The sequence below is a fragment of the Ochotona curzoniae genome, unplaced genomic scaffold, assembly GCF_017591425.1.
Source record: "Ochotona curzoniae isolate NIBS_2020 unplaced genomic scaffold, NIBS_Ocur_1.0 scaffold_4506, whole genome shotgun sequence".
NCBI classification, from domain to species: Eukaryota; Metazoa; Chordata; class Mammalia; order Lagomorpha; family Ochotonidae; genus Ochotona; species Ochotona curzoniae.
In genome coordinates, this window is record NW_024467119.1 from 26,399,076 (window position 1) to 26,423,515 (window position 24,440).

A 24,440-nucleotide genomic window follows, 5' to 3' on the forward strand; every position below is an offset into this window, starting at 1 on the left:
ATCTAAAAACCCAGATGCCTTTTCAGAAAAATAGTTCTTTTTCAAGTAAGCTAAAGAAACACCCAAACAGTCCTTGAACTAATTGCCTCATTACAAACTTACACTATTAGAAATGATTTGGACTTCTTAATGTAATCAGTGCACTTTCTTAGGTATTAGAGTCTGAATTTGGTAAAACTTTTGGTCCAAATAATCAGATATATGCATTTAGCTTTAATAATGAGACTTTTTAAAAATAGTCTTTTAAATAAAACAGCTGTGTTTATCTGATTAAAAATTAAAGACCTTAAATGTTTGAAACCATTCCATAGACAACAATGATTAGAATATCAGAATATACTTAAGCAATCCATATGTTTATGTCTCCTTAGCTTCAAGCTCCCACATAATAAAATTTTTCACCCACAAAATATTTTTGTAAATGTTTAGATGATCATGATTCTGTCTCGAGTAAAGAAAACAAAGACAATCAGCAAAATTGAGAGCTCAACTTAATAAGTCTAAAACTTAGTACTAAAAATTGAAATTATCACAGAAAAGCTCATTTTGCGGGGCTGATGCTGTGGTACAGCGAGTTAAGCTGTCACCTGTACTGCTGACACAACGTGTAGGTGCCTGTTTGAGTTCAGACTGCTCCTCTTCCGATCCAATTCCCTGCTAATGTGCCTGGGAAAATAGCAGACAATGTTTTAAATACTTGGGCTCCCACACCCACATGGGAGACCTGGATGAAGTTCTTGACTCCTGGCTTTTGCCTGACTCAGTTTTGGCTATTGCCTACATATGGGGAATGAACCAGCAGATGGAAGATGGAAGATTTCTCTGTCTGCACCCCCTCTTTCTGTAACTCTGCCTTTCAAATAAATACATTTTTTAAAGCTTACTTTTCCTACTTTAAGTGTTTGGAGCTTCTATTCATTTCTTTACAAATGAATTTAATAATTGTCACAGGAACCATAATTCTACAATGTTACTGGCGATTAGCAAAACCACTACTCATTGTAACTTTTTATTTAATTAGCATCATACATAACCCAAGATAGTGTTTAATAACCGTAAGTCATAAAATCAAGTTAGTGCGTTGTGACTAGCATTAAAAACAGAAGTAGATAAAGAGGATTAGAATGCAATAATAATGTTGCTTTCTGGAACTTCTGCTTCAGTAGTGTTTACTGCCATAAAAATATACATACAATTATTTGGTCATCGCTTATAAAGTATTTTTAACATAAAAATATCACGATAAAATAAATAAATGATGCAAAATACTAGCAAAGGAAATAATTTACTGTCAGAGTGCTGACTGTATTAATAATATATTTTGGGGCAGGCTTTTGGCACAGTCCTAGCGCGGCTGCCTGGGGCGCCTGCGTCCCATTTTGGAGTACTTGTGTTCAAATCCTGGCTCTGCCTCTGATTCCAGCCTGGGAGGCCGCAGGTGATGAATCAAGTGCTTGGGTTCCTGTACCTACACTGGAGATCCAGACTGAGTTACAGGTTCCGGCTTTGTCCGGACCCAGTCCTGGCTGCTGCAGGCATTTGAGTAGTAACCAACAGATGAAAGATTTCTCTCTACCATTTTCTCTCTCTCTCTCTACTTTTCAAGAAAAAAGAAGGAAAGAAAGAAAGAAAGAAAAAGAAAAATGTCAAAGCTAGAATTCTACTCTTAAACATTAACATAAATAAATACTTTAAAAAGAATGTTGCTTATGTAACTTCAATGGATTTATATGTTAAGCTAGCTAACATTCTGTTTGCTGCTCCTACTTTGGTATGCCTATGTTCTAATCACAGTCACTATTGTTAATTTCCAAGTATAACTTTTATAAGATAAAAGAAACAATCGAATGAGTTTAAAGCCTAAAAATTTCCTATTTATAAATACTCTTACCTGTTGGTAATCCTTTTCCTCTCAATCGGTCTCGAATAGCCTGGTTTCGATCAGGTTTTTGTTCACTGTTATGGGAGAGCTGATCCGTCTGTATACAGGTAATCAAAATCAAATTTGACAAAACAATTTTCCTTCTGTTTTCATGCAATTGTCTACAGAATGACACTAGTTATAGTCAGGACACATCATTAACTAGTGATGCTCAAGTGAAATTTATATACCCAAGTGCCAGCTAATTTTTATTCAAGATATTAAAAGGCTTGGAGTCATTATCAAAGAATAATCTCAAAACTGGGAATGCAGTTGACCAGATAAAAGTATGTAGTTAAAATGAAATCTATTTAAAAATATTAAACCTGAAAATTTCCCCCCCAATTGAGAATTACTTTCATCTCACAAGTTAGATTTTGACTTTGAAAACACATTAATTTTGGTATAACGACTTTCCTTGACTGCAACTACTGAAGACATTAATTTAATTTTTTTTGAAATAATTTCCTACATTTTGCCTATCAGGAATTACATTTGAGAATTGCGATTTTTAAACTAAATGAACACATGGAAGGTGATAATTACATTTAAATTGAGGTTTGTTTGAGTTCTCTTTATGATCATGTTTAAATTTTAGTCTTCAATAACTTTAATGAAGGACATTTGTTTAAAATAAGGCATCTTAAATGAGGACAAACTCCAGGTAGATGAGAAATGTTAAGATATAAGTGAAGAAAAGAGAACGGTAAAGAGAAATGACAAACTTGGCTCCAAGAGCATGTATATGTGTTTGTTTACACATATACATACATAAATTTTAATATTCTTCCATCAGCGAAATGCATTTAAAATGGATTAAAAACGTAAGGCAGTATATTCAAGGATAAAGTTCTATGTTTTCTACCTTTGAAGACCTACATGGAAATGCTTCTGAAACAATGTAATCAATTAAATTGTATAAGATATGCAACTAGATGATACTCTATTATCAGTAAGCGAAAATATAATGAGCATCCCACATCTTTGGAAATCTTTGGAAATAGCTGTTACTGAATAGTGGTTTTATGCTAGATGCTGCTTTAAGTGCCTTACACGCTCTATGGACCCTCAAAATAACTTCATATGGGATATTCCTATTATCCTTAGATTACAGAAAAGGGAGAAATAGTGAAAGAACTTCTTAGGGCTTAAAAACAATTAATAAATACTGAAATAATTATCCTCACAACTGTTCAGTAATATGGGTGGTTAGTACATACTATTATTTCATTTTACAGAGAAGTAAAATTGAGGCCAAAATATTAAAACAGTGTAAGAACCAGGACAAGTAAACTAGATTTTTGACTTTTACTTTGTGCTAATTAATTTTAAGTGTGTAAGGAACAGGATCACTTCAGATGAATTCCACACTAGTGGAAGACTAGCTGATCCCATCAGCTGCTGGTGACCGCAGATTCTGAGTTCATCCTGGGACTTGGGGTCAGAGACCCAGGTTCCAGTTCTGCTTCTGTCATTTACCTTATGTGGGGTCACAAGCCAGTGATTTAATCCTACTGAAATCTAGTGCTCATGTTGGCAGCACATATACTAAAATCCTACTAAAATTTAGTTTCATCATCTCTAAAATGAGATAAATTCTTTTAACCTGTGGTTAATATGATGAATAAATGTGATAATTCACATAAACTGCACAGCACAACAACCGCACTGATTAAAAGTAACAGCTTCTGGAGTTGCTTTTATTCAGTGATGTCTCCGTGATGTCTAGGAGACTAGAGACAACAGTGGAAAGGTGCAGGAAGTGCTTTTACTGTTGGTGAAAATTTACCTTAGTAACACAGAGGCTCTCTGTAGACTGCTTCCAATGGATGCTTCTAGTCTTCTTTCCCACTAAACAACCCTTAATACAACCCTATGCCAGATTTAGGACCAGACTTGTTACTGTTCCCCAAACACATCCTGGTCTTTCTCATTTCACAGCATTTATCCAAGGCTACTTCCTTCTATCTAACCTACAGGATCTAGTTCAGGTAGCTATACTTTGCTTCCTTTTCCTTCGAATTCTTAAATCTTTTCAAATTTTTTTCTTACACTTATTCTTCACTGCCTTCTTTGTATTTTATAATTAAATAGATGGTGACAGCATTTTACATAAGAGCTCCTAGACCAAATATTTTAATTTAGTCTTTTACAGTCTCTATTCAGGTCTCACACACAGATGAGCAATAATTAATTACCACATCGAACTAAATGCCTTTTAGTAATATGAGAAACTATTTGATAGATAACAGGACTCCCATGGAGGGATTTTTTTTAATGGAAAGACAGAGAGGAAAATATTGTCAGCAATTTTACTATAGCAGTAAAGTCAGAATCGAACACAAAGTCTTACAGAAATGATAGTGTAACAGAAAGATTGTTGGACTAATAGGAAATTTAAATCCCACAGTGTCTGAATCTTAATTTCCTCAACTGTAAGTGGAAGAACTTTTACAGAATATTAGCGTTATGAGAAAATTTGCAGAAAAAAAATCCCACCAGGAGTAAATAAGCTTGGGAAATATTTCATCTGCCTACTTATTATCCCTCTTGAAGGTTACTAATAGGCTCAGTATTTTAAGAGTTCTGAGAAGTTAAGGCAGCAAAAATACATTTTACTTCTTCTAATGATTTTTCTCAAGTTCACCTGGTCATAGACAAACTTTCTAACCAAAAAATTACATTTGAAACAATGTGAAAATTTTGGTTTAGATAAAGGGACATTCACAGATTTTCAGTAATTTTATCATTGCTAAAAAAACCCCACACATGCAAAAATATGGTAAACAAAACTAGAACTACTTTGTTAAAGAAGGGAAATGAGCAACCATGCCTAAGGATTCTATCAACTCAGCCTCTACTACTGATATTCCTCCTCACTGCCGAACACAAAGCATCGGTGTGGGAAGCATTTACAAAACCATTTCTCTAGATTTCTGAGCCCATTTCTTACAAATGCAAAGCATATGGGATTTCGGTATATTCCTGGTAACCATACAATATCTTGATTAAGATGGGGGAGCTAAACATAGGGAGATAAGGAAATAACGGACACACAGAAAGAATGTTGTGCTAAATAGCAAATGTGTAGCCCACACAAACAACATGGGTCACCACTCAGGGACCACAACTATAATGAATAAGAAGCAGATAAAGTTCAGATCTGGATCAGGTATCAGAGTTCAAGGTGTATCCAAGCTAGGGCAAAAAGCTTATAATATAATTTAAGATACATAGGTGTGACTACTACATAAGGAGTTTGTCATTCCTGGGATTCTTCATGATCAAGATAAGAGAAAATGTGGAAGAGTCTACTTCTTAGGGTCACCTGGCAAGGAGTACAACCACTGACATTGTGAACACATTGGGCCTAGACAATATCGGGAGGGTTCGGGGAATACCTAAGAGATAACAGGCAAATGCATTGTCAACAAGCAACAGGATGTATGTTTAAATATCTCTGAAACTCATTTTATACATTAAGATAACTCTACCCGAGTGCTCACTATACTACTAGAAGCTCCTTCCAAAAAAACAAGAGTCTAGTAAAACAGGCAGGAGCAGACATTTTCAGTTTAAACATGTTCTGGTTCTGTACTTTCTGAAATGAAGTTCTAAAAAAAAAAAAGGCCAATTCTCATAAAATCTCAGACTAAGTTACGGCAACAGGCTTCCAAATTATAAGTACTATTTCAAGTAAACAACCTTAGAACAAAAAATTAAATTTCCTACTCCTAGTCTTCAGGAAGATGCTATCTATATAAAAGTGGTGTCTTTTAAGAAAAATGCTGATACAATAGATTGAAAAGCTGAGTATCCTGAACAATTGAAACTGAGGCTTACCCCTGAAAAATTTCCCAGAACCAGTTTTACTAACTGTTTCACATAGGAAAATGAAGGTGCACAGTTGCTATTCCTAATGTGGGCGCTGCAAGCATCTAGGACAGTCCGAACAGAAACTCGCGCATAAATAACATCCTCACACATTCCAAGCAGTATGCTGTTGAGATGATCTCCAAGCTTGATGGGCTGAATTTAAAAAAAGAGAAAGCCATGTTAATAAATATGAGTAAACCTCTTTCTAATACAGAACAAGTCATTCTAGAAATTGAGGTAACTGTACTAAACATACTTCAAATACAGGAAGGAAATGAGTCTTTCTCTACTAACAGATACTTCTTACTATGTTTTACCTTTCTATGGTCCCAAAAAATTATTAGCAGAAATTGGTTAACCAATAGAAGAAAATATTACAGAAATACTGTTTTTTTTTTAATACGATAAAGAAGTTGAATTCTTGATATTCAGGTATTATTATTCAGATATTTTGGCAAGCAATTACTACACACATATAATTTGAGAAAATATTTCCCAGTAATCAATAAAATATAATAATACATTATCTTTTTGATATTATCATGGTAACTTAAAGGTGATTTCAAATACCATAATGACTTAAGATCATTTAAATATGAGGTCTTATAATGCTGGCGAAGAACCTGGGTATTTTCTGCCTTTTGTAACTGATGCCTTAATGGCTTGGCTGGGGGCTGTGTGAACTCCAGGCCTGATAGTCTACCTGACACCTGGCAGGGCACCTGGCACCTGGCAGGTCACATAGGCAGAGCACTCCTCAGGAAGGAGGAACCTGGTGTTTGATAAAGTTCACCAAGGTTCACCGCCCTATAGCTTATTGATTTGTACTTTTTGAAAGTTGCTTACTTCAAACCCACCAATAGAAGCCTGCTAAATCATGACTGTATAACTAATAGCGTAAAATATATAAGAACGCTGGGCTGTTCAACCAGGGGATGAGGGGGGTGGCTCTCACTCAGGCTCACTCTCATTCTTTTCTGTCCTCCCTGTGGATCCTGCAGCAGCCTAGGCTGTGGCTGCCCCTCCCCTGCCCAGCTGGGCTGGGCTGGGGGAGGTGGCTGGGAGACCTAGGCTAACCTGCATAAACCACCTTTATGCCTTTAGCACCGACTTCAGACTTGATGATTTTCTGGGGATTTCAAAATCCGGCACAACACTGGGGCAACTAGGAAGCCAGAATTTGATATTTTTTTCAATTACTTAATATAATTTGTAAGTATTATATCCAAATGGCTAGTAATCATGTGAAAAGGTGGCCAACATCATTACTCACTAACAAATAGAATTAAGATCACAATGCACTATACATTGGATTAAATGGTTAAATAAAAATGTTGATAATACCAAGTATTAGTAAGGAGTGGAACAGTTGGCACCCTCTAGACAAATGCCTTCTTTACCATCCTTCCACTTCCTGTTCCTCTGGGTGTTATTCCATCCTTTAGGTCTTAGCATGCATATAGTGCCCTGGAAGAAATCTATCTTAGTCCTAGTCAGAGATCCCAGGTCTGCTTTTCCATAGCACATTCTGCACCAACATAGGACTGACTGCCACATGCTAGATAAGGCATGCTCTGCCTTTAAATTATACTAAATATTTCCAAAATTATTATGATTTCTGATCATTAAATTCAAGTATGCATTTCCCCTCAAATTTATAACTTATTAATATTGACTTTGTTTCCAGTTATCAGAAAAGAATTTCAATTATAGACTATAATCTCATTTGATATATATAACTTAAATGGATAATATATGAAACTAATATGTTATATGATAATCCTTTTCATTTCCATCTGTAAAGTTAAAACTGACAAGAGGAAGACAATATTCAGCATATTTCATATAAAGTAAGATGCAACCAAATTGAACATCCTTCATCTTTTATGGATGTTACTATGTTTGAATTTGAGTAAAAACCTAAAATGCTTGCTACTTCTTCAATTTAACTAGAAAAAAATACCCCCAGCTATTTTTCATTTTGACTTCATGCGTAAAAAAATCCTCTAATTCTACATGTAGCACTTTGCTTTGAATTTAAATTCTTGTTCAATTATTGTTTATTACTATGCACATATTAGATCTTAGAAATCAGAATTATTTTAGAAAAGAAAGACTAGAAGTAGCCCAATGGTCAGTGGACCCCAGGACCTCAAAAATATTAAATTAATATCTTTATCTGGTACAACAGAGGCAGTGAAGTATGACTCTGAAAAGCCAAGAGGAAAAGAAAAAACAAAGCAATGAAGGTCTCTGATACTGAAACATAATTCCAACTAGAATTTCCACAGGTTTTATATGAAAAAAGTTACCACAATTAGCACAAGAAAGACATTTATATTCCCTACTGTCGGTCACTAAACTGGAACACTCTGGTTTCCCTAAAGACAAAGCCAAGGCTGGCTCCATCTCACAACCTGAGCTGCTGAAACCTGGTAGCGACAGCTGCAATTCTAAGACTAACTCAGAAGTAATATTTTAACTACTTTATTGCTGGGAATGTGTGACAATACTGATGTGAACAGAGAAATGTTGATGTATCTGACAGGGGCTAGAGAACAGATACAAACACACAGAAGAGTTTTTAAAAATTTGTAGAATTGTAAAATTTAAAAAATTACTTACTTGGCTTTGAGGTACTTCATGATCAGCCCCCCAATACAGTGTCATCCCAAGAGAATAAATATGAATCTAGAAGAATTTAAAAAAATTTATGCAAAAATAAAATTTAAAACTGAGCAAGTACCATTTATTAAGACATTTTTTATTTCAAATATAACAAGAAATTTGAAAAACCATCATTTTCAATATTACATAAAAGTATGGGAGTATGTAAGATAATAGACTATCCTTCCTACCCACCCCAACTATTTCCCCAGTCTGTCCTCTATGGGTAATCATTTTTATTGTTCTTCACATACTAAAAGTTCTTTTGCGTACTTCTGAGCAAATATGAATATATATTCAAATCTCCCCCTTCTTTCATAAAGGTTAAAAACTAAAATATACTCAGAAGCATGTTTAACTTATCAATGGAAACATTTCCATATGGATGCCTGGAGAATTTGTCTTTCTTACTGTTGTACAAAATTCCATGTGTAGTTGTAACATTGTTTATTTAATCAGTCTGTATTAATGGGAAATTAAGATTTCTTTCAGGGGTGGGTGGGTATTGGCACAGTACTTAAGATACTGCTTGGGTACCCTGTATCCATATCTGAATGGCTGGGTATAAGTCCCAGATTGACTTCTCGTTCCAACTTCCTGGAAATGAGCACCTTGGAAGACAGCAATTGAAGGCTCAAGTATGTGGCACCTTGTCAGTCTTCTTGGAAACCCAGAGAAGTTCAGGGCTCTTGTGTTTGGTCTGGCCCAGGTATTTGGGGAGTGAACTAGTAGATGGAAGATCGATATCAATCTCTCTCTCTCTGCCTTTCACATAAATAAAATTAGGCAAATAATGCAACAACAATCATTATCAAAAGGGCTTCATACTGTTACACAATGGAGTAAGTTGGCTAACATCCTGCATGAGTGATATTTTGAGTCCAAGATATTCTGATTTTCATCTAGTGTCCAGCTAATGCTTCTAGGAAAGAACTGGAAGCTGGCCCAAATACATGGGCCACTGCTAATCATGTGGAAGTTCAGGACACTTTTCTTGGCTTGGGGTTTTGGCCTGGTCCGACTCTTGTTATTGTGGCCACTTAGAGAGTGAACCTGTGGGTGGAATATCTGTGTCCCTTTCCATCTCTTTGTCAATTTGCCTTCAAATAAATAAAGCAAAAAAAAATTTCCTTAAAAGATTTCCCCCTTAGTTTTACTATTAGAAATAATGCTTTGACAGACAGACATAGGTGTCCTTGTAACAAGCAGGTATTTCTTGTAAATTAATGAAATCACATATAGTTTTCACACATATTATTAGATTCCCTACACAGAAGTTTTATCATTTTGTACCTCTACTAGCAATATACAAGAGTTTTTAAGAAGCTTTGTCCATAGAGTACATTAAAGACCTGAATTTTTCTCTATCTGAAAAGTAACTGAATGCAGTAATAGGAAAAATATGTTGGGTCTTGTTTGCTTCTTAAAGATGGGAGAACACTGTATTTTTTTTTCCAAGGATTTAGTTATTTTTATTGGAAAGTCAGATATACAGAAAGGAGGAGAGGCAGAGAGGAAATCTTCCGTTTGATTATTCACTCTCCAAGTGGCCACAATAGCCAAAGTTGAACCAATTCGAAGCCAGGAACCAGGAGCCTCTTCCGGGTCTCCCACGTGCATGTGGGTCCCAAGGCTTTGGGTCATCCTGATCCTTCCTTTCTCTCTCTCATGGGATACATTTCTACCACCAAATTATTCCCCCTAAGTAATGATGCTATATGTTTAAAGAAGGATATAATGAACATGTATTACATGACAAGTCATATATTATATCATTGCATATTACCAGAAATTAGTTGATTAGTCAGTGGAATATGTGAAATATGGTACGGTGAAGTGATGCTTACAGAGCTGAATTCCTACAATGCTTTTGTGTTTTTCAAAACTGCAGCATTTGTTGTATTTTTGTATGTGTGTTGTAATTGAACCATGTGACATTGAATTTATCATCTTAACAACTTTTCAGTGTACATTTCAGCAGTGTTACATATGTGCAACACAACTCAGCTACTCATTCACTTCAAACAAAGCTCTATACCCACAACACAACACTATACAACTCTATCCCCACCATACAACACTACACAACTCTATACCCACTATACAACTCTATACAACAGTATACAACTCTATCCCCACCATACAACACTATACAACTCTATCCCCACCATACAACACTATACAACTCTACATCCACTGTACAATAATGCCTCTTTCGCCAGACCTTGGCAATCACTTTCCTATGACTTCCCTGAGTGAAATCACATAGTATTTGTGCCTTTGTGATTGCCTTACCTGACCAAGTATAATGTCCTTGAGGTTCTTCTGTGTTGCAGCATGTGACAAGATTTCCTCAAAATTTTAAGGGACTTATTTATTATTTTGAAAGGTTGAGAAAAGAAGAGAGGTATCTACTATTTATTGGTTAACTCTCCAAAAACCAAGTCAAGGCCAAGATGAAGCCAGGATCCAGGAACTTCTTCCAGGCTCCCATGAATGTGGCAGCAACCCAAGTGCTTGTGCCGTCACCTGCTGCTTCTGAGGTAGAAGCCTTGTCAAAAATGTAGAGTAGCTGGGATTCATACCAGGTACTCTAATAGTATTCCAAGGAACAGCTTAATCCACTGGCCACAAAGTCTGCCCCTCCTATTCTTGGGTTAGTTTCCAAAATCCCATAATAGAGCATTTCTAGACCAAAGCCAGGAGCCTGGAACTCCATTTAGGTCTCCCATATGGGTAACAGGAACACAGGAACTTTAACCTCCCAGTATATTAACAGTGAGAATGAGCCCTTATAATATAAAGGCAGAACTCCGCTTCACATCTGTCCCTTAGCCCAAGGTGTCCTTATCTGTTCTTTTTCAGAAGAAACTCACTGAATTGAGTCAGTGATACAACTGGCTCAACCAGGTTCTAATCACCAATTCAAGGAGTCATTTGCTTGTCCAGTAGATAAAACCCTGTTTGGGCAGTACTGTCAAGAGGGGTTTGCATAAGGGAATTCCAGATCTTGGGCAGATGGTAATTACCACTTACTTACAGTGGTCTCAAGTACCAAATAAAGCCCACCTGGCCATCATAAGCATTCCTTAAAGTACATAGTATCATTTATATTAATGATTATGTGAAAATTTACTGTCAATTGGTGAAATGGCCATTTTCCATTCAGTTACTATTTATGGCCATTTTCTCTGTTCCCACTAATCAAGGGTCTCTTTGTTTTTACTTGCTAAACTTAAGCCATCTCCCTGTAATGCAAATGTAAAAGATATAATCTCAAAATTTAGACGAAAACAAAGAAAGGGAGAAGGGGAGAAGGATGAGGGGAAATGAAAGTAGAGAAAAGAGTGGGAAAGAGGAAAGAGGAATGAGGAAAAGAAGATAATTATATTTTCAGAATTGTATCTACAAACTACATAGAGTGATCATGGAAAATCCAGATAGGAAGAACAAATAATTTATAAACTTTGGGTGTTCAACGTAAATTCTATTGGATTCAGCAATTGCTCTCTTTATTTATATATAAAAAAACCCCAGCTTTATAGCTTGATCATAAAAATGATGCCAAAAATCAAAAACATACAGAATAGTTTAAATAAAACTTCCTGTAGCCCTCTCCTGCCACCATGGCAGGAGATGTTTCCCATTTTGCTGTCTCTCCTCCACTCCCACTCCTGTTCCTACTTTGCTGGAATAAAAGAACCTCTTAGGTACCTTGCTGTCTGGTATTCTGATTTATGGTGGCAAATTTAATGCTGGAAAGAGCACTTAACTTTGATGAAAGAACAAACCCATCCTTCCATTTAGTGCCTGAGTTAGAGGGAGAGACAGACAGAGGTCTTCCATCTGCTGGTTCACTCCAGGTATAGTCATACTGGGTCAACTGAGTCAATCAGATTCCCATGTAATCTTGATCTCTCCAAGTGATCCCCTTTGGCAAACTTAACCTTCAAAATCACAAATCACATTATATCCTGATCCTATAAATAAAATACCTGCCTTATGAAAGGAGGTTTCAAGTCCTGGTTTTCAAAATCTTCCTCATGCTACCTTATGCCCTCTCTTTCTTTCGTTAATCACAGCCCTTAGGTAGTTAAAGCTCTGGCCTCCCTGGTCTGACCAACTGTTCTTAATCACAGTGGACAATGTCTGTCTTCTTACTAACAATCTTAGCATGTGCACTCATTCCTCACAGCCAAATTCAAAGGCTATCTTATCTATAAAAATGCTTTATTCCAAAAATTAATTTCTCCTTTTATAGACCCTAACAACACTTCATACCTCTTGCTAGTGTATATTTTTTAATTTAAAAACGTATTATTTGAAAGACAGAGACAGAAAATCTTCCATATTTCTGGTTTATTCCCCAGGCTCGCATTAGCTGCAGTTGGACCAGACTGAAGTCTAGGGTGGGCACTCAAGCCTCACGCCCCACCTGGAGTCGGGGATCCTTGAGTTGTCATCTGCAGTGCATCAGGAGGAAGGTGGAACTGGAAGCAAAGCCAGGACTGAAACCCGGGCATTCCGATGTGGGGTATGCCGTCATATGGAATATGCTTAACAACTGCATCAAGTACCTGCCCTTCATTTTGCCATGAATTATAGATTGCTCTACAGACAGGGTCAGCTTTCTGGTTACTTTTGCATTTTTTTTCACCAACACAGCATTTTATACACAGGAGGCACTGGACAAGTATCTGGAAACATGAATTAAAAGTGGAACATTTTTATCATTTTTTTTCCTCACATTCGGAACCTTTTATAGAAGTGTTTAGAATTTGTAAATATGGACTTCTTGGAACACATGGTCATTTTAAATTTGATTTGATTTCTTCAGAAGACTGAGATAGGGTAAGCCCACAGTCTTTACTTGCCCCTCCCCAACCGAAACAAACTAAAAAGCTTTAACAGTTACCTTTTCCACATCTGAGAGAGAAGTCAGGGATTGATTTTGAAGAACCTCTGGTGCAGTGAACGCCCGAAGATCCTGATTGGAAATATTCTCATCAGTAAATGACACACTACCAGATGGCAGCAACAGAAGAGACCAGGGAGAGATGATGAAGCCAAGGGCAGCAGGATCAGTGATGCTGACTGGTGTGTAATTGTGCCAGAAAAAAAAAAGGAAAGAAAAGAGAAAAACAGTTAATTATAATCAGAGGAACCAGAGATCACTTCAGTAGGTATCCCAGTGCATTCATGTAGATATAGATATACAGTTATACCATATCAACATGCTACACAAAAAAGAATAAACTTCACATAAACGCAACTGCAAGCATTTTAAAATTGTTTTTCATGATACAGTTGCACAGGCTCAGGGCTTTCCCCTTCTGTCCTCTGCATTTGCTCTCCCCACCCCCGTCTTCCCCTATATTATTACAGTAGTATATTCCTTCTGCAAGTCACAAACCCATCATTCTGAACTGTAAGCATTTTTAATAATGAAGCCTTGATTTAGCTCTAATCTTCTAAAATTTGGATGGTGGACAGATTGCAGAAGCTAGAAATAGAAAACTTGCAATGTCAGTCATAAGAATCAAACTTGACTCAAAAATTTTATCATAGTAATATAAGATATATAGATAATGATAATGATATAGATAATGATCATTAGTTATTAACTTTTTGGGGGGGTCATGGATTCCTTTGAGGAACTGGTGAAGGCTAGCTACGTTTTCTCTTTTAAAAAGACACTGCTCCTATATACAAAACTGTATACAAAGCTTCACACACACATTACGGCTGCAACATGGCCAATATTATGGCAAAATAGCTTCAATGACTCAACCAACACAGTTAATAATCATATGTTTATTACTTTCCTTTGTAGGGGGCAAAACAGTAACATTACACACAGCTGGCAGAGACATGATGCTGATATATTACTCTCAGTGTTTATAAACAACATCAAAATGAAAAAGAAATAGTATTTTAAATACCACTTAATTCCAGAGCTACTTGAGAAGCTGGGTTGTGCTTGGAGGACCACGCCATATCCAGTTTTCTGACCTGGTTTATTTTCATCTGTGAAACCTGGTCTCGGCCCTATGGCTTGAAAGTCCCAGGAAGGCAAGCTTACCACTAAGGTGGCTGGAATCTTGCTAGCTGTAAGGATGAGAGTCCAAGTTCACAGATGGCTAGAGGGCTTCTTTATAGGAACCACGAAAATTCTTGAAGTTGAAACAGGAGGTGACAAGAGGCTAATGGGGCAGAGGGATTGAGGGGCCTGGGGCTGAACAAGAGTGGGGCTGCTGGGTGAGAGGCTCCCAACTGAATCAGTGTTCCTCCTGTACATTGTGGAGCTTCCCTCAGGACAACAGGGCAATCGTACCCACATAACAACAGTAGTCATAGATCTGCTGGAAGAAACTTCCAGTAGCTTCCAGAACCAGAAGAGAGGTCTTGGAAGAATCCTTGAGCAGGCCTAGGAGTTCCAATGGAGCATACTATTGATCTTCATGTTTTATGTTACAGGACTTTTTGTGACTACTGCAAAAACAAGCACTACAAAATACAGGAATATAAAACCCAGACTGTGTAGAATAATTTCCTTCCTAAAAGATGCCATCCAAAATATTGTTATTTCATGTATTTAAACCTTTTAAGAACAACCTAAAATGAACTCCTTTCAAATGATCAATCCTATAATTGCTAGGAGACAAATCAGGAAGCCAATACACTACAATCAGGCCTGAGATGATGATGGGATACAACCACAGTGGTTGTATTAGAGAAGATGCAAGCTGTAGGAAACTTGATATATTTTAGAGGTACTGATAACACAACTTCCTGACAGACTGGCTATGGGATGAGAGAAAGGCAAGAATCTGGGGGATACCAAGGTTGTAATCTGAGTAATCAGAATAATGTGTGTCATCAACTAAGCTGCAGAAGGCCACAGACAGCACAAGGTGCTGAGGTGGAAGCTGGGAGGGAGTGACAATATTTAGAACTTCAATTTAGGAACAATTACACTTAAGGTAGATCAGATATTCAAATAGATATAACAAATAGGAAGTGGACCTGGAGTATGGAAAATAAAATTAGAATTGAAGATACACCTTGGGAGACATCTGTCTAAGACAATTTAAAATTTGACCACTTGGAGCTGGCACTGTGGTACAGTGCATGAAACTGCTGCCTACAATGACAGTATCCTGTATGGGCACCGGTTTCTGTCCTGGCATTCCACTCCTGATCCAGCTCCCTAGTAATGCACCTGAGAAAGCAACAGAAGATGGTTCAAGTGTTTAAACTTCTGCAACCCATGTGGGAGACTCCCATGAAGTTCCTGCCTTCTGGACTTGGGCTGGTACAGCTCCAGCCACTGCAGGTATTTGGGGAGGGCCTAGCAGATGAACAATCTGTCTCTTGCTCTGTGTGTGTGTGTTTATATTATTTATATTTATTATTTATATTATTTATATTTATATTGTGTTGTCTTTAAGTATCTCCCAAAGTGCATACACATCTCTCTCTATACACACAAACACATATAAAAATAACTCCTTTCAAACAAATAATCTTTAAAAAACATGACTTGGGGGACCAGTGCCATGCCATAACAAGTTAAGTTTACTCCTGTGGTACCAACATCCCATATTGGCACCAGTTCTAGTCCCAGCTGATTCTCTTTTGGTTCAGTTCCTTACTTGTGGCCTGGGAAAGCAGTGGAAGATGGCTCACATCCTTGGGCCCCTGTACGCAGGTTGGAGACCCAGAAGACAATCCTGGTTCCTGAACAGCTCAACCCCAGCTGCTATAGCCATTTGGGGAGTAAACCAATGGATGGAAGATCTCTCTTTATCTCCACTGTTTCTGTAGCTCTGCCTTTCAAATAAAAATAAATTTTTACAAAAATGTAAGACTTGATAACCACAAAAAATGACTTAAGAAATGACATTTGGGGTATTTAAATATTAAGATGGACAAATTTGGGTCTAGTGTGGTGGCATAGCCAACTAATCTTCCACCTACAGCAACAGCATCCCATATGGGTGGTGATTGGAATTTCAGCTGCTCCAACTCTGATCCAGCTCCCTGCTAGTGGCCTGGGAAGGCAGCAGAAGGTGATTCAAGGCCTTGGGGCCCTGCACCTATGTGGGAGACCTGGAAAAGGCTCCTGGCTTCAGACAGGCCCAGCTCTGGCTTTGCAGCCATTTAGGGAGTAAACCAGTGCATGCAGGAGCTTTCTCTCCTTCTTTGTTTAACTCTGACTTTCAAATAAAATAAATAAAGTCTTTAAAAAAGACTGACAGTTCTTTCCCAATCTCTTTGTTGGGCACATAGATAAGCATGTTACTGTATTCTCCCCCTGTTACTCGTTTCTCTCAGCATCATCAATTTACATCCCATTATCTTAATTAAGCCTTTCCATCCAGTTCCCTAGTACTGAGCAGAAGATACCAGGAGGCTGAAATTTTAAGTCTCATGATTAACTCCTGACAGCTCTATATGAGGAACAAAATGACCACTTCTGACATGCCTGCTACCATTTTGAATGTTTAAATTATTGGGTAACCACATCTGACCCAAGAACCTGAATGTCACATGGAACCCAAATACTATGTCCTCTTCTGCCATCCTGGATCCTGGTGTCTACCCTGTCTAGAAAAGTGCTAGCTATTTTCCTCCTCCTCTTTCCCCTTCAGCAACAGGCAGACCCTGACCTCTTCCCAACATGGCAGCACCAACTGGAAACCATTAATGATGAAAGCAACCCAAAACTGCTCACCATTTCTGTTATCAATGTTCTAGAACAACCAAGATCAGTAAAAGTATTATTATTCTGGCAAGAACAGTATATTTCAATTTTTGCCTTACTCAATCAGTTTTCACTGAACATTTAAGATATGTAATGATTTTACACACTAAATAAACTACTACAATTTCCCCAACACTACAAGTCATCTGTGAATTTGGCACTATTTGGGAAATGAAATATGGGAAATACAAAGTAGCAAGGAAACAGATACAAGAGGGAGCATCAATGACAATAAGTTCATTTAAACTACAATGAAGAGAAAATTAATGTCCTTTTTTAATGTGTGCCCTTTTAAAATTGCCGAGACTTGACCAGGGCTAATGGTAGATTTCCAAAAAGAAGAAACAGCCAAGACAAAGGCATGTGGTCATAAAATTATTAAGTACACACAGGAACAGTGAGGTTTTTAGGCAGAAGAATTGTGGGGGATCACAATGAGAAACAGAAATACCGAGGTGAGTCATACTTTGCTTGTTAAAAAACACACAGAAACATCACAAATATTTTCAAGTGAGATTTTCAAGTGTCTTGTAATACAGCTAAAGCAACTGTAACAACAAACTACACCACTGTCAACTTCCCAAAATACACACATTATAGTTAAATACTGGATCCTTGAGAAAACACAGTCAAACCACAAGTATATTTTAAAATAATTGCAAAGGGTTATGCAAACCTATAATGAGGAATGGAGAGTTGTGGCTATAATCAGCCTTTAATTCACTCTCCTTGTCCAACTAAAAGGAAGGAATTTAGAGCAAATGTATTTGAAATTCTTCAAAGGGTGCTCACAAAAGAATATTTTTAAATGAGATCCTGGAAGCTTGTAATTTTGTGTTATGTCAGTTGTGCACTGATTGTACTTAAGACCGCTGTTATGAAAGAGCAAATCTGATACGAACTAGTTTCAGTAGCCAAATTGCTCTATTTATAGACTTTTACCAACATTCCACTTCTTCCACAGAAGAAGTTAAACAGAATGTCATGAAGCTAGAGACAAAGTTAGAAATAAGCAGAAATTTGGGATGCAAAGAAATATCTGAGCTCTTCCATGGTTCTCTTAAACTAAGACTCACGGGTCACTTCATATTCATACATTTTTTTTTCCCTCCTGAGAGTTATTGCCATTTCCTTCTGATTATTCCTGTCGTTTTAAAACTGTCTCTTACAGCACTAAAAATCAGAGAAATGATCATAAATGGATAACAAGCATTTTAAGAATATTAGAAAATCATCTTGAAAAGTTAACCAGCATTGACATTGTTTAGACCTGAAAAATCCCTTTGCCTTTTCAAGCAGAAGAAATTGTAGTTTTCCTGTTTTATATATCAGGGTGCTGGACAGACATGGTGGCTATTGTTCTTTTAAAATTTCCTTTATTTATTTGAAAGGCAGAGCTACAGAGATATTTCATCTGCTAAATGGTTGCAATTACCAGGGCTGGGCAAGGAAGCCAGGAGCCAGGACGTCTTCTGGATCTCCCCAGTGAGTGGCAGAAGCTCACGAACAGGGCCATATTCTGCTGCTTTCCTAGCCACATTATCACAGAGACAGATCAGAAGTGGAGCAAGAAGGACTTGAACCAATGTCTATATGGGATGTTGATGCTGCAGGCTGTGGCCCAACTTACTATGCTCCAACACTGGCTGCAAGGGCAATGTTTTAAACTCTGAAGGACTTGATGCTGCATTACAGTTCTCTCAAAAATTCAATTTATATGTAAATACATTCCTGTGTGTCTATGTATGTTTCTCCCTCTATAGACAGATAGACAGACAGACAGACAGACAGACAGACACACACACACACACAGTTGAATCAATCATTTGGCATAGCTTAGTAAACAAATCAGCAAAAAATGATTTAGATTAATTCAGCTGTATTTTAAACATTTTCTTGATAAAATTCTGTAATATATTATTTAAGGTTCATTGGAACTTACAGTACAAACTATTAAGTAGTCCTCTAATAGAAACTGTATTGATTGTTTTGCTGTTGCTTTCAAAAACCTCAGTTCCTCTAGTATAAAACATAGAAAACATGTTTTTGAAAATAAAATTGTACAAATGACTGAAATTGAGATATGTACTAACATAAATTATACATTTTATATCATGCAAGTATTTGTTCTATGGCCAACCACTCAATAACAGTTAATAAACTCCCGTGAGCCTTTGATCCTCCAGAGCTTAAACTTTTGTATGTTAAGTTCCAGAGCTCACTAATCACCTAAATCCCTAAACACACCTAGGAGTTCTGGAGAACAGCAGAGAAATTGTTAATTTTTCATTCTTTTTAATATCTGACTTCATTAATGTAGTATGTAGCCTGATTTAATTATGCAAACAGAACAGAATAGGGGTCACAATTCCTAGGCTCAAATCCTGGATTTGATATGTACAGCTTACACTATGTTCTTAAGTCAGCTTCTCTGTGCCTGATGGAAACAAAAAATTTTAAAAAGATTTATTAATTATCATTATTATTTATTTGAAAGGCAGATTTGCAGAGAGAAGGAGTGACAGAGAGATCTTCCATCTTCCTGGTTTGGAAGAGGCGTATTGTTTTAACTTTTCTTTACTGTAGAAGATTTTTATTTCATTTTCAAAGACAAAGGAAAGCTTTGCTGGGGAAGTCCTCCTGGGCTGACAATTTTTTGCTGTTAGAATCTGGAATATGTCACTCCATTCTCTTTTGGCCTGTAGAGTTTTCTGGGAGAGGTCTCCTGTGAGTTTAATTGGCATTCCTCTATATGTCAATTGACTTTTTTCATGTGCACATTTAAGGATCTTTTCCTTATGTTTGATTAAAGAGAGCTTGACGATCATATGTCGTGATGAAGACTGCTTTTGGTCAACCTTGTTGCGAGTTCTGTGCTCTCCTGGATATAGTTCCCCAATTCTTTCTACAGATTAGGGAAATTTTCCTTTATTATTTCATTCAAAACATTTTAAACCCAGCTTCTCTTTCTGCACCTTCTGGGACTCCAATAACGCTTACATTTGGCCTTTTAATCGTGTCTTTCAGTTCTTGAATACTTTTTTTTTTTTTTGCTTGACACAGCTCTGCTTAAAGCTTCTTGATTCCCATTATGACAAATATCTTCCAATTCTGAGATACTTTCTTCTGCCTCCTTCATTCTATTATTGTGACTTTCCACTCAAGTTTTTTTATAAGATCTATATTATTTTTATTGGAAATCCAGATATACAGAGAGGAGGAGAAAGAGAGGAAGATCTTTTATCCCCAAGTGACTGCAACAGCCGGTGCTGTGCGGATCCAAAGTCAGGAGCCCAGAACCTCCTCCAGGTCTCCCACACAGGCACAGGGTCCCAAGGCTTTGGGCCATCCTCCACTGCTTTCCCAGGCCACAGACACGAAGCTGGATGGGAAGTGGGGCTGCTGGGATTAGAACTGGTGCCCATATGGGATCCTGGCTGCTAGGACACTGTGCCGGGCCCTCCACTTAAGTTTTAATTTGCTCTATTGCATCCTTCATTTCCAACAATCCATCTTGATTTTTTTCAGTTGCTGTTGCCTGTGTGACATATTCCTTGAATTCCTGCATGTGTTTCTTGTTGTTGATAAGAAGCTTTGTAAAGAGTTTTCTGAATTCGGTATCTATCCCCCATTTTCTGAATGTCTTCCTCAGGTAACTCTGAGGTTGGCAAAGACTACTCTTTGCAGCAGAGTCTTCAGTAATATTCATTGTGCCTTTGTCTCTTCTTTGGTTCCTGGTCATTGTGCTTCTGGCTAGCAGATTCTTCTTGGGGCAGGTTTCTAAGTTGTGTCACCCACAGGCCTACAATGCAATTTTATTTATTGCAGTTGGTACATGGCTCCTTGTTTGCAGTCTCTTATGCCACTCCCTCCAGTGAGTTCCACATCTGAGTTCTTATGTTAGACTTCCACCATGGTCTCTGTAGCCCCAGCTCCTGGCTCATCACTCTCCACTGCCTGTGAAACTGTGCTGAGGCTGCACCGTTGTCTATACAAGCTTTCTCTCCCTTCCTGTTGAAGTAGGGCTTAGGATTAGGGAGACACCAGGTGTCCTATATAGCTAAGTTGTTGGTGGTGCTGATCTTGCTGGAAGCTGTTGGCCATTAGGTCTGAGGGTCACACTGACCTATTTTGAGTCATAAGATGTCAAAGTCAGTATTATTTTCCTGTGGAACTAGTGCACCGTACTGAGCACAGGGAGTTTGCTCCCAGCTCAGCACATGCGCAGCTCAGTGTTGTCTATGCAGTCTTAAACTATTTCCCACACTATACAAAATGGTGCTTAATGTGTGTGTCACTTGTGGAGTTCTTGATCTGCTGTCCATCAGGTCTGGGGGCTACCTGGACCTATTTTTGGTGGAACCTGTAGGATGCCACATCACTGCAATTTACTGAGTCCAAAATTAGTTCGCTCCTAGCTTAGTACATTAGTAATCCTGTCCCTTAGCCTTTACCTCACTACACAAGATGGTATTCAAATTGGATCAACTGGGGGGTTTGCACTGTGAAATCCACCCTGTTCCTACAATGCCTGTTTGGGATCTGCTACTCTGCCTCTGTTTCTGCAAGACGAGCAGTTCTTTGTCTGGGTTCACCTCCCAAGTTCCCTGCGAACTTTCCTTCCCATCTGGTTGCTGGTGGAGTTTTGGCTTCTTGTGCAGTTCAGATTCACTGCTGGCTGAATGCCGCTGGAATGTCTCATCACTGCAACACTATCCCATTATTTCTGCTGCTTTCTTGTATCCATCAGTCTCCAGGTGCCTCTCCTCCGTTGTTCTGTTCTCTCCTATTTCCTGGAATGTGCACTCTCTGCTTCACCCTGGCTAATGTTTCTCTGTTTAAATGTATCCTCATCTTATTCATATCTTGATTCTCCTTCAAAAATAAAAAAAATTTTTAAAGATTTATTTGTTGTTTTATTTGAAAAGCAAGTTATAAAGAGAGAGGGAGAGATGAAAGATCTTTCATCCACTGGCTCACTCCCCAAATGACCAGAACAGACAGAACTGGGCTGGTCCAAAGGTGGGAGCCAAGAGCTTCTGAGTATCTCACATAGGTGGCAGAGGTTCAGTCAATTGGGTCATCCTCTGCTACTTTTCCAGGCCATTAGCATGGAGCTGGATAGGAAATGCAGCAGCCAGAACTCAAATCAGTGTCAAATTGGGATGCATATGTTGCAGGTGGAGGCTCAGCCTGCCATGCTCTAAGATTGGCATCTATTCCTTGATGAGGACATTTAGCCACCTTAAAAACTGGTTGTTTGGAAAGACCAGACAAAAGCAAGCTGCTTGTCCAAACCATAACCACTGGAATCTTGAGATGGCTTCTGATCAATTAGGCTCCTACTATTTTGCTTTGCTTTGTTATTATGTGCAAGATTCTTGAGGTAATTCCAGAACTATGCAATTTGGTAATAAAACACTAATGAGATCTGAGATTAGCAAATGATATACATAGGCAACCTACACCAGTATAACCAAATTGGTTATTATTATCAGAAGTAATAGGGCTTAAATAGTTGGATAGTGTGGATTAGGGAAAAATTTTTCCTGAGAATTTGGCTTCTATTTCAGCAAGCTTCTTTGCTCATTTAATTCAAAGAGCATCAAAGAAAGAACAGATTATTTACTTGAAAGACATAGTTCAAGAGGGAGAGACAGACAGAAAGAAATCTCCTATGTACTGATTCATACCCTAAATATGGCTCCAGCAGCTGGGACTGGGCCAGACCAGAGCCAAGAGCCAAGAACCCCATCTGTGTCTCCCATTTAGGAGGCACAGGCTCAAGTACTTGGGCCACATTCTGTTGCTTTGTCAGGCACATTAGCAAAGAGATGGTTTGGCAGTGGAACAAGCAAGACTTGTACCAGGGCTCTGATAGGGGACGCTGGCTTTACAGGTTGTGACTTAACCCACTGCACAACTGTGTCAGGTCCAGCTTTTGTCTCCTCCTTCCTTATCGTATTGTATTCCTTTACATACAACTTGGTCCTCTTGTATTCTTTCTTCCTTGACTTGTTCATCCATCAACCTTGTTCATCCATCACATTATCAATACAAACTACTCCTTCAAGTTATATCCTAAAATATTAAACACAATGCTTTTTGGGATACTGGTTTCACAAATTTCTTCTGGAATCTAAGTTGTTTAAGGCTAGAAACTACGAATTTCCTGACGATCAAGCACAGTGGCATTCATTAACATATTTGAAACATTGGAAAAATGGATTTGCTCATAATTTCAATTCTAGACCAAATAACCCACAATCTTGCCTTTCTTATCACAGTAACTCATGAATTTAGTCTCTGCTGGTCACATACACAACAAAGGTTACTGTGGAGTTCGATTATGAAAGCCAACAAACTTTTCTTTCAACTTTCAAATACATTTTGAAATTATTCACAGAACTCTGAAATATTCACAGAGTAATGCTTTAAGTGTTTTTATTACCTACTCCCTTTTCATTACATTTTCAAATGTGATTAAAAGTAACTGTCAGTTTGCCAGTTTTGTTCATCTGAGTTTATTGGAGCAAATCTATTTATAAAGCATTTGATTTTAGCAATTTGGTGCAATGAAGAAATTAACAGGTCTTCCATTGCTTAAACCAGTAAAAATTTTTGTGTAAATTCTAGAACTGTGGTACAGGATTCTGCACAGTTTTTAAAAACGTTTCCTGGTGTTTCAGACGTACATACCAACCTACCCTACTCACAGACAAGTGCAAGTGACTGCCCTTCTTAGGGCGCTAAAATGGTGCTGCAGCTCCATTAAGTTGTTTCTCATTCTGTACCACTTGTAAGTCAAATAACCCACGTTAAATACAATATAAGATAGTATTAGTGATTCCTATCCTTCTCTGGTGCTTTAAAATTTCTTCTGAAGACATAGAGCTAGAAATAAGATATTTTACAAGACATGATGTCACAGTAATGATTTTTATCCAAGTCATTAAAACAATTGTATTAGAGAAGCAAAATAACCATCAGAAATAATTTTAGATTAGAAATGAGCTATCTAAATAACTCTTCTCTAGTTATAAAAAGAAATCTGAGTACATGGCTCCAAAACTGAGGATACCACTGATTTTTAGAAATCAATTTCCCTTTCCATTAATGGATTTCAGGACATGTTACCCCCAAAATATGGCACTCAGGGCGCCAATGGCACTGGGGAAAACTCACTGGCTGCCCAGGGGCAAGTTTGTG

The 24,440-nt window shown here is 37.7% G+C and overlaps 1 protein-coding gene across 1 annotated transcript in view; it reads right to left on the reverse strand.

The window, feature by feature from the left end:
• Nucleotides 1-24,440, reverse strand: part of PTPN13 (protein tyrosine phosphatase non-receptor type 13) — a 143,456-nt gene that overhangs the window by 105,450 nt on the left and 13,566 nt on the right. The window contains exons 2-5 of the mRNA XM_040966961.1: nt 13,380-13,558; nt 8,423-8,488; nt 5,765-5,950; nt 1,892-1,979 (exon numbers count right to left, since the gene is read on the reverse strand). Of these exons, the coding sequence (XP_040822895.1) occupies nt 1,892-1,979; nt 5,765-5,950; nt 8,423-8,488; nt 13,380-13,558 (519 nt within the window). The remainder of the gene's footprint in view (nt 1-1,891; nt 1,980-5,764; nt 5,951-8,422; nt 8,489-13,379; nt 13,559-24,440) is intronic.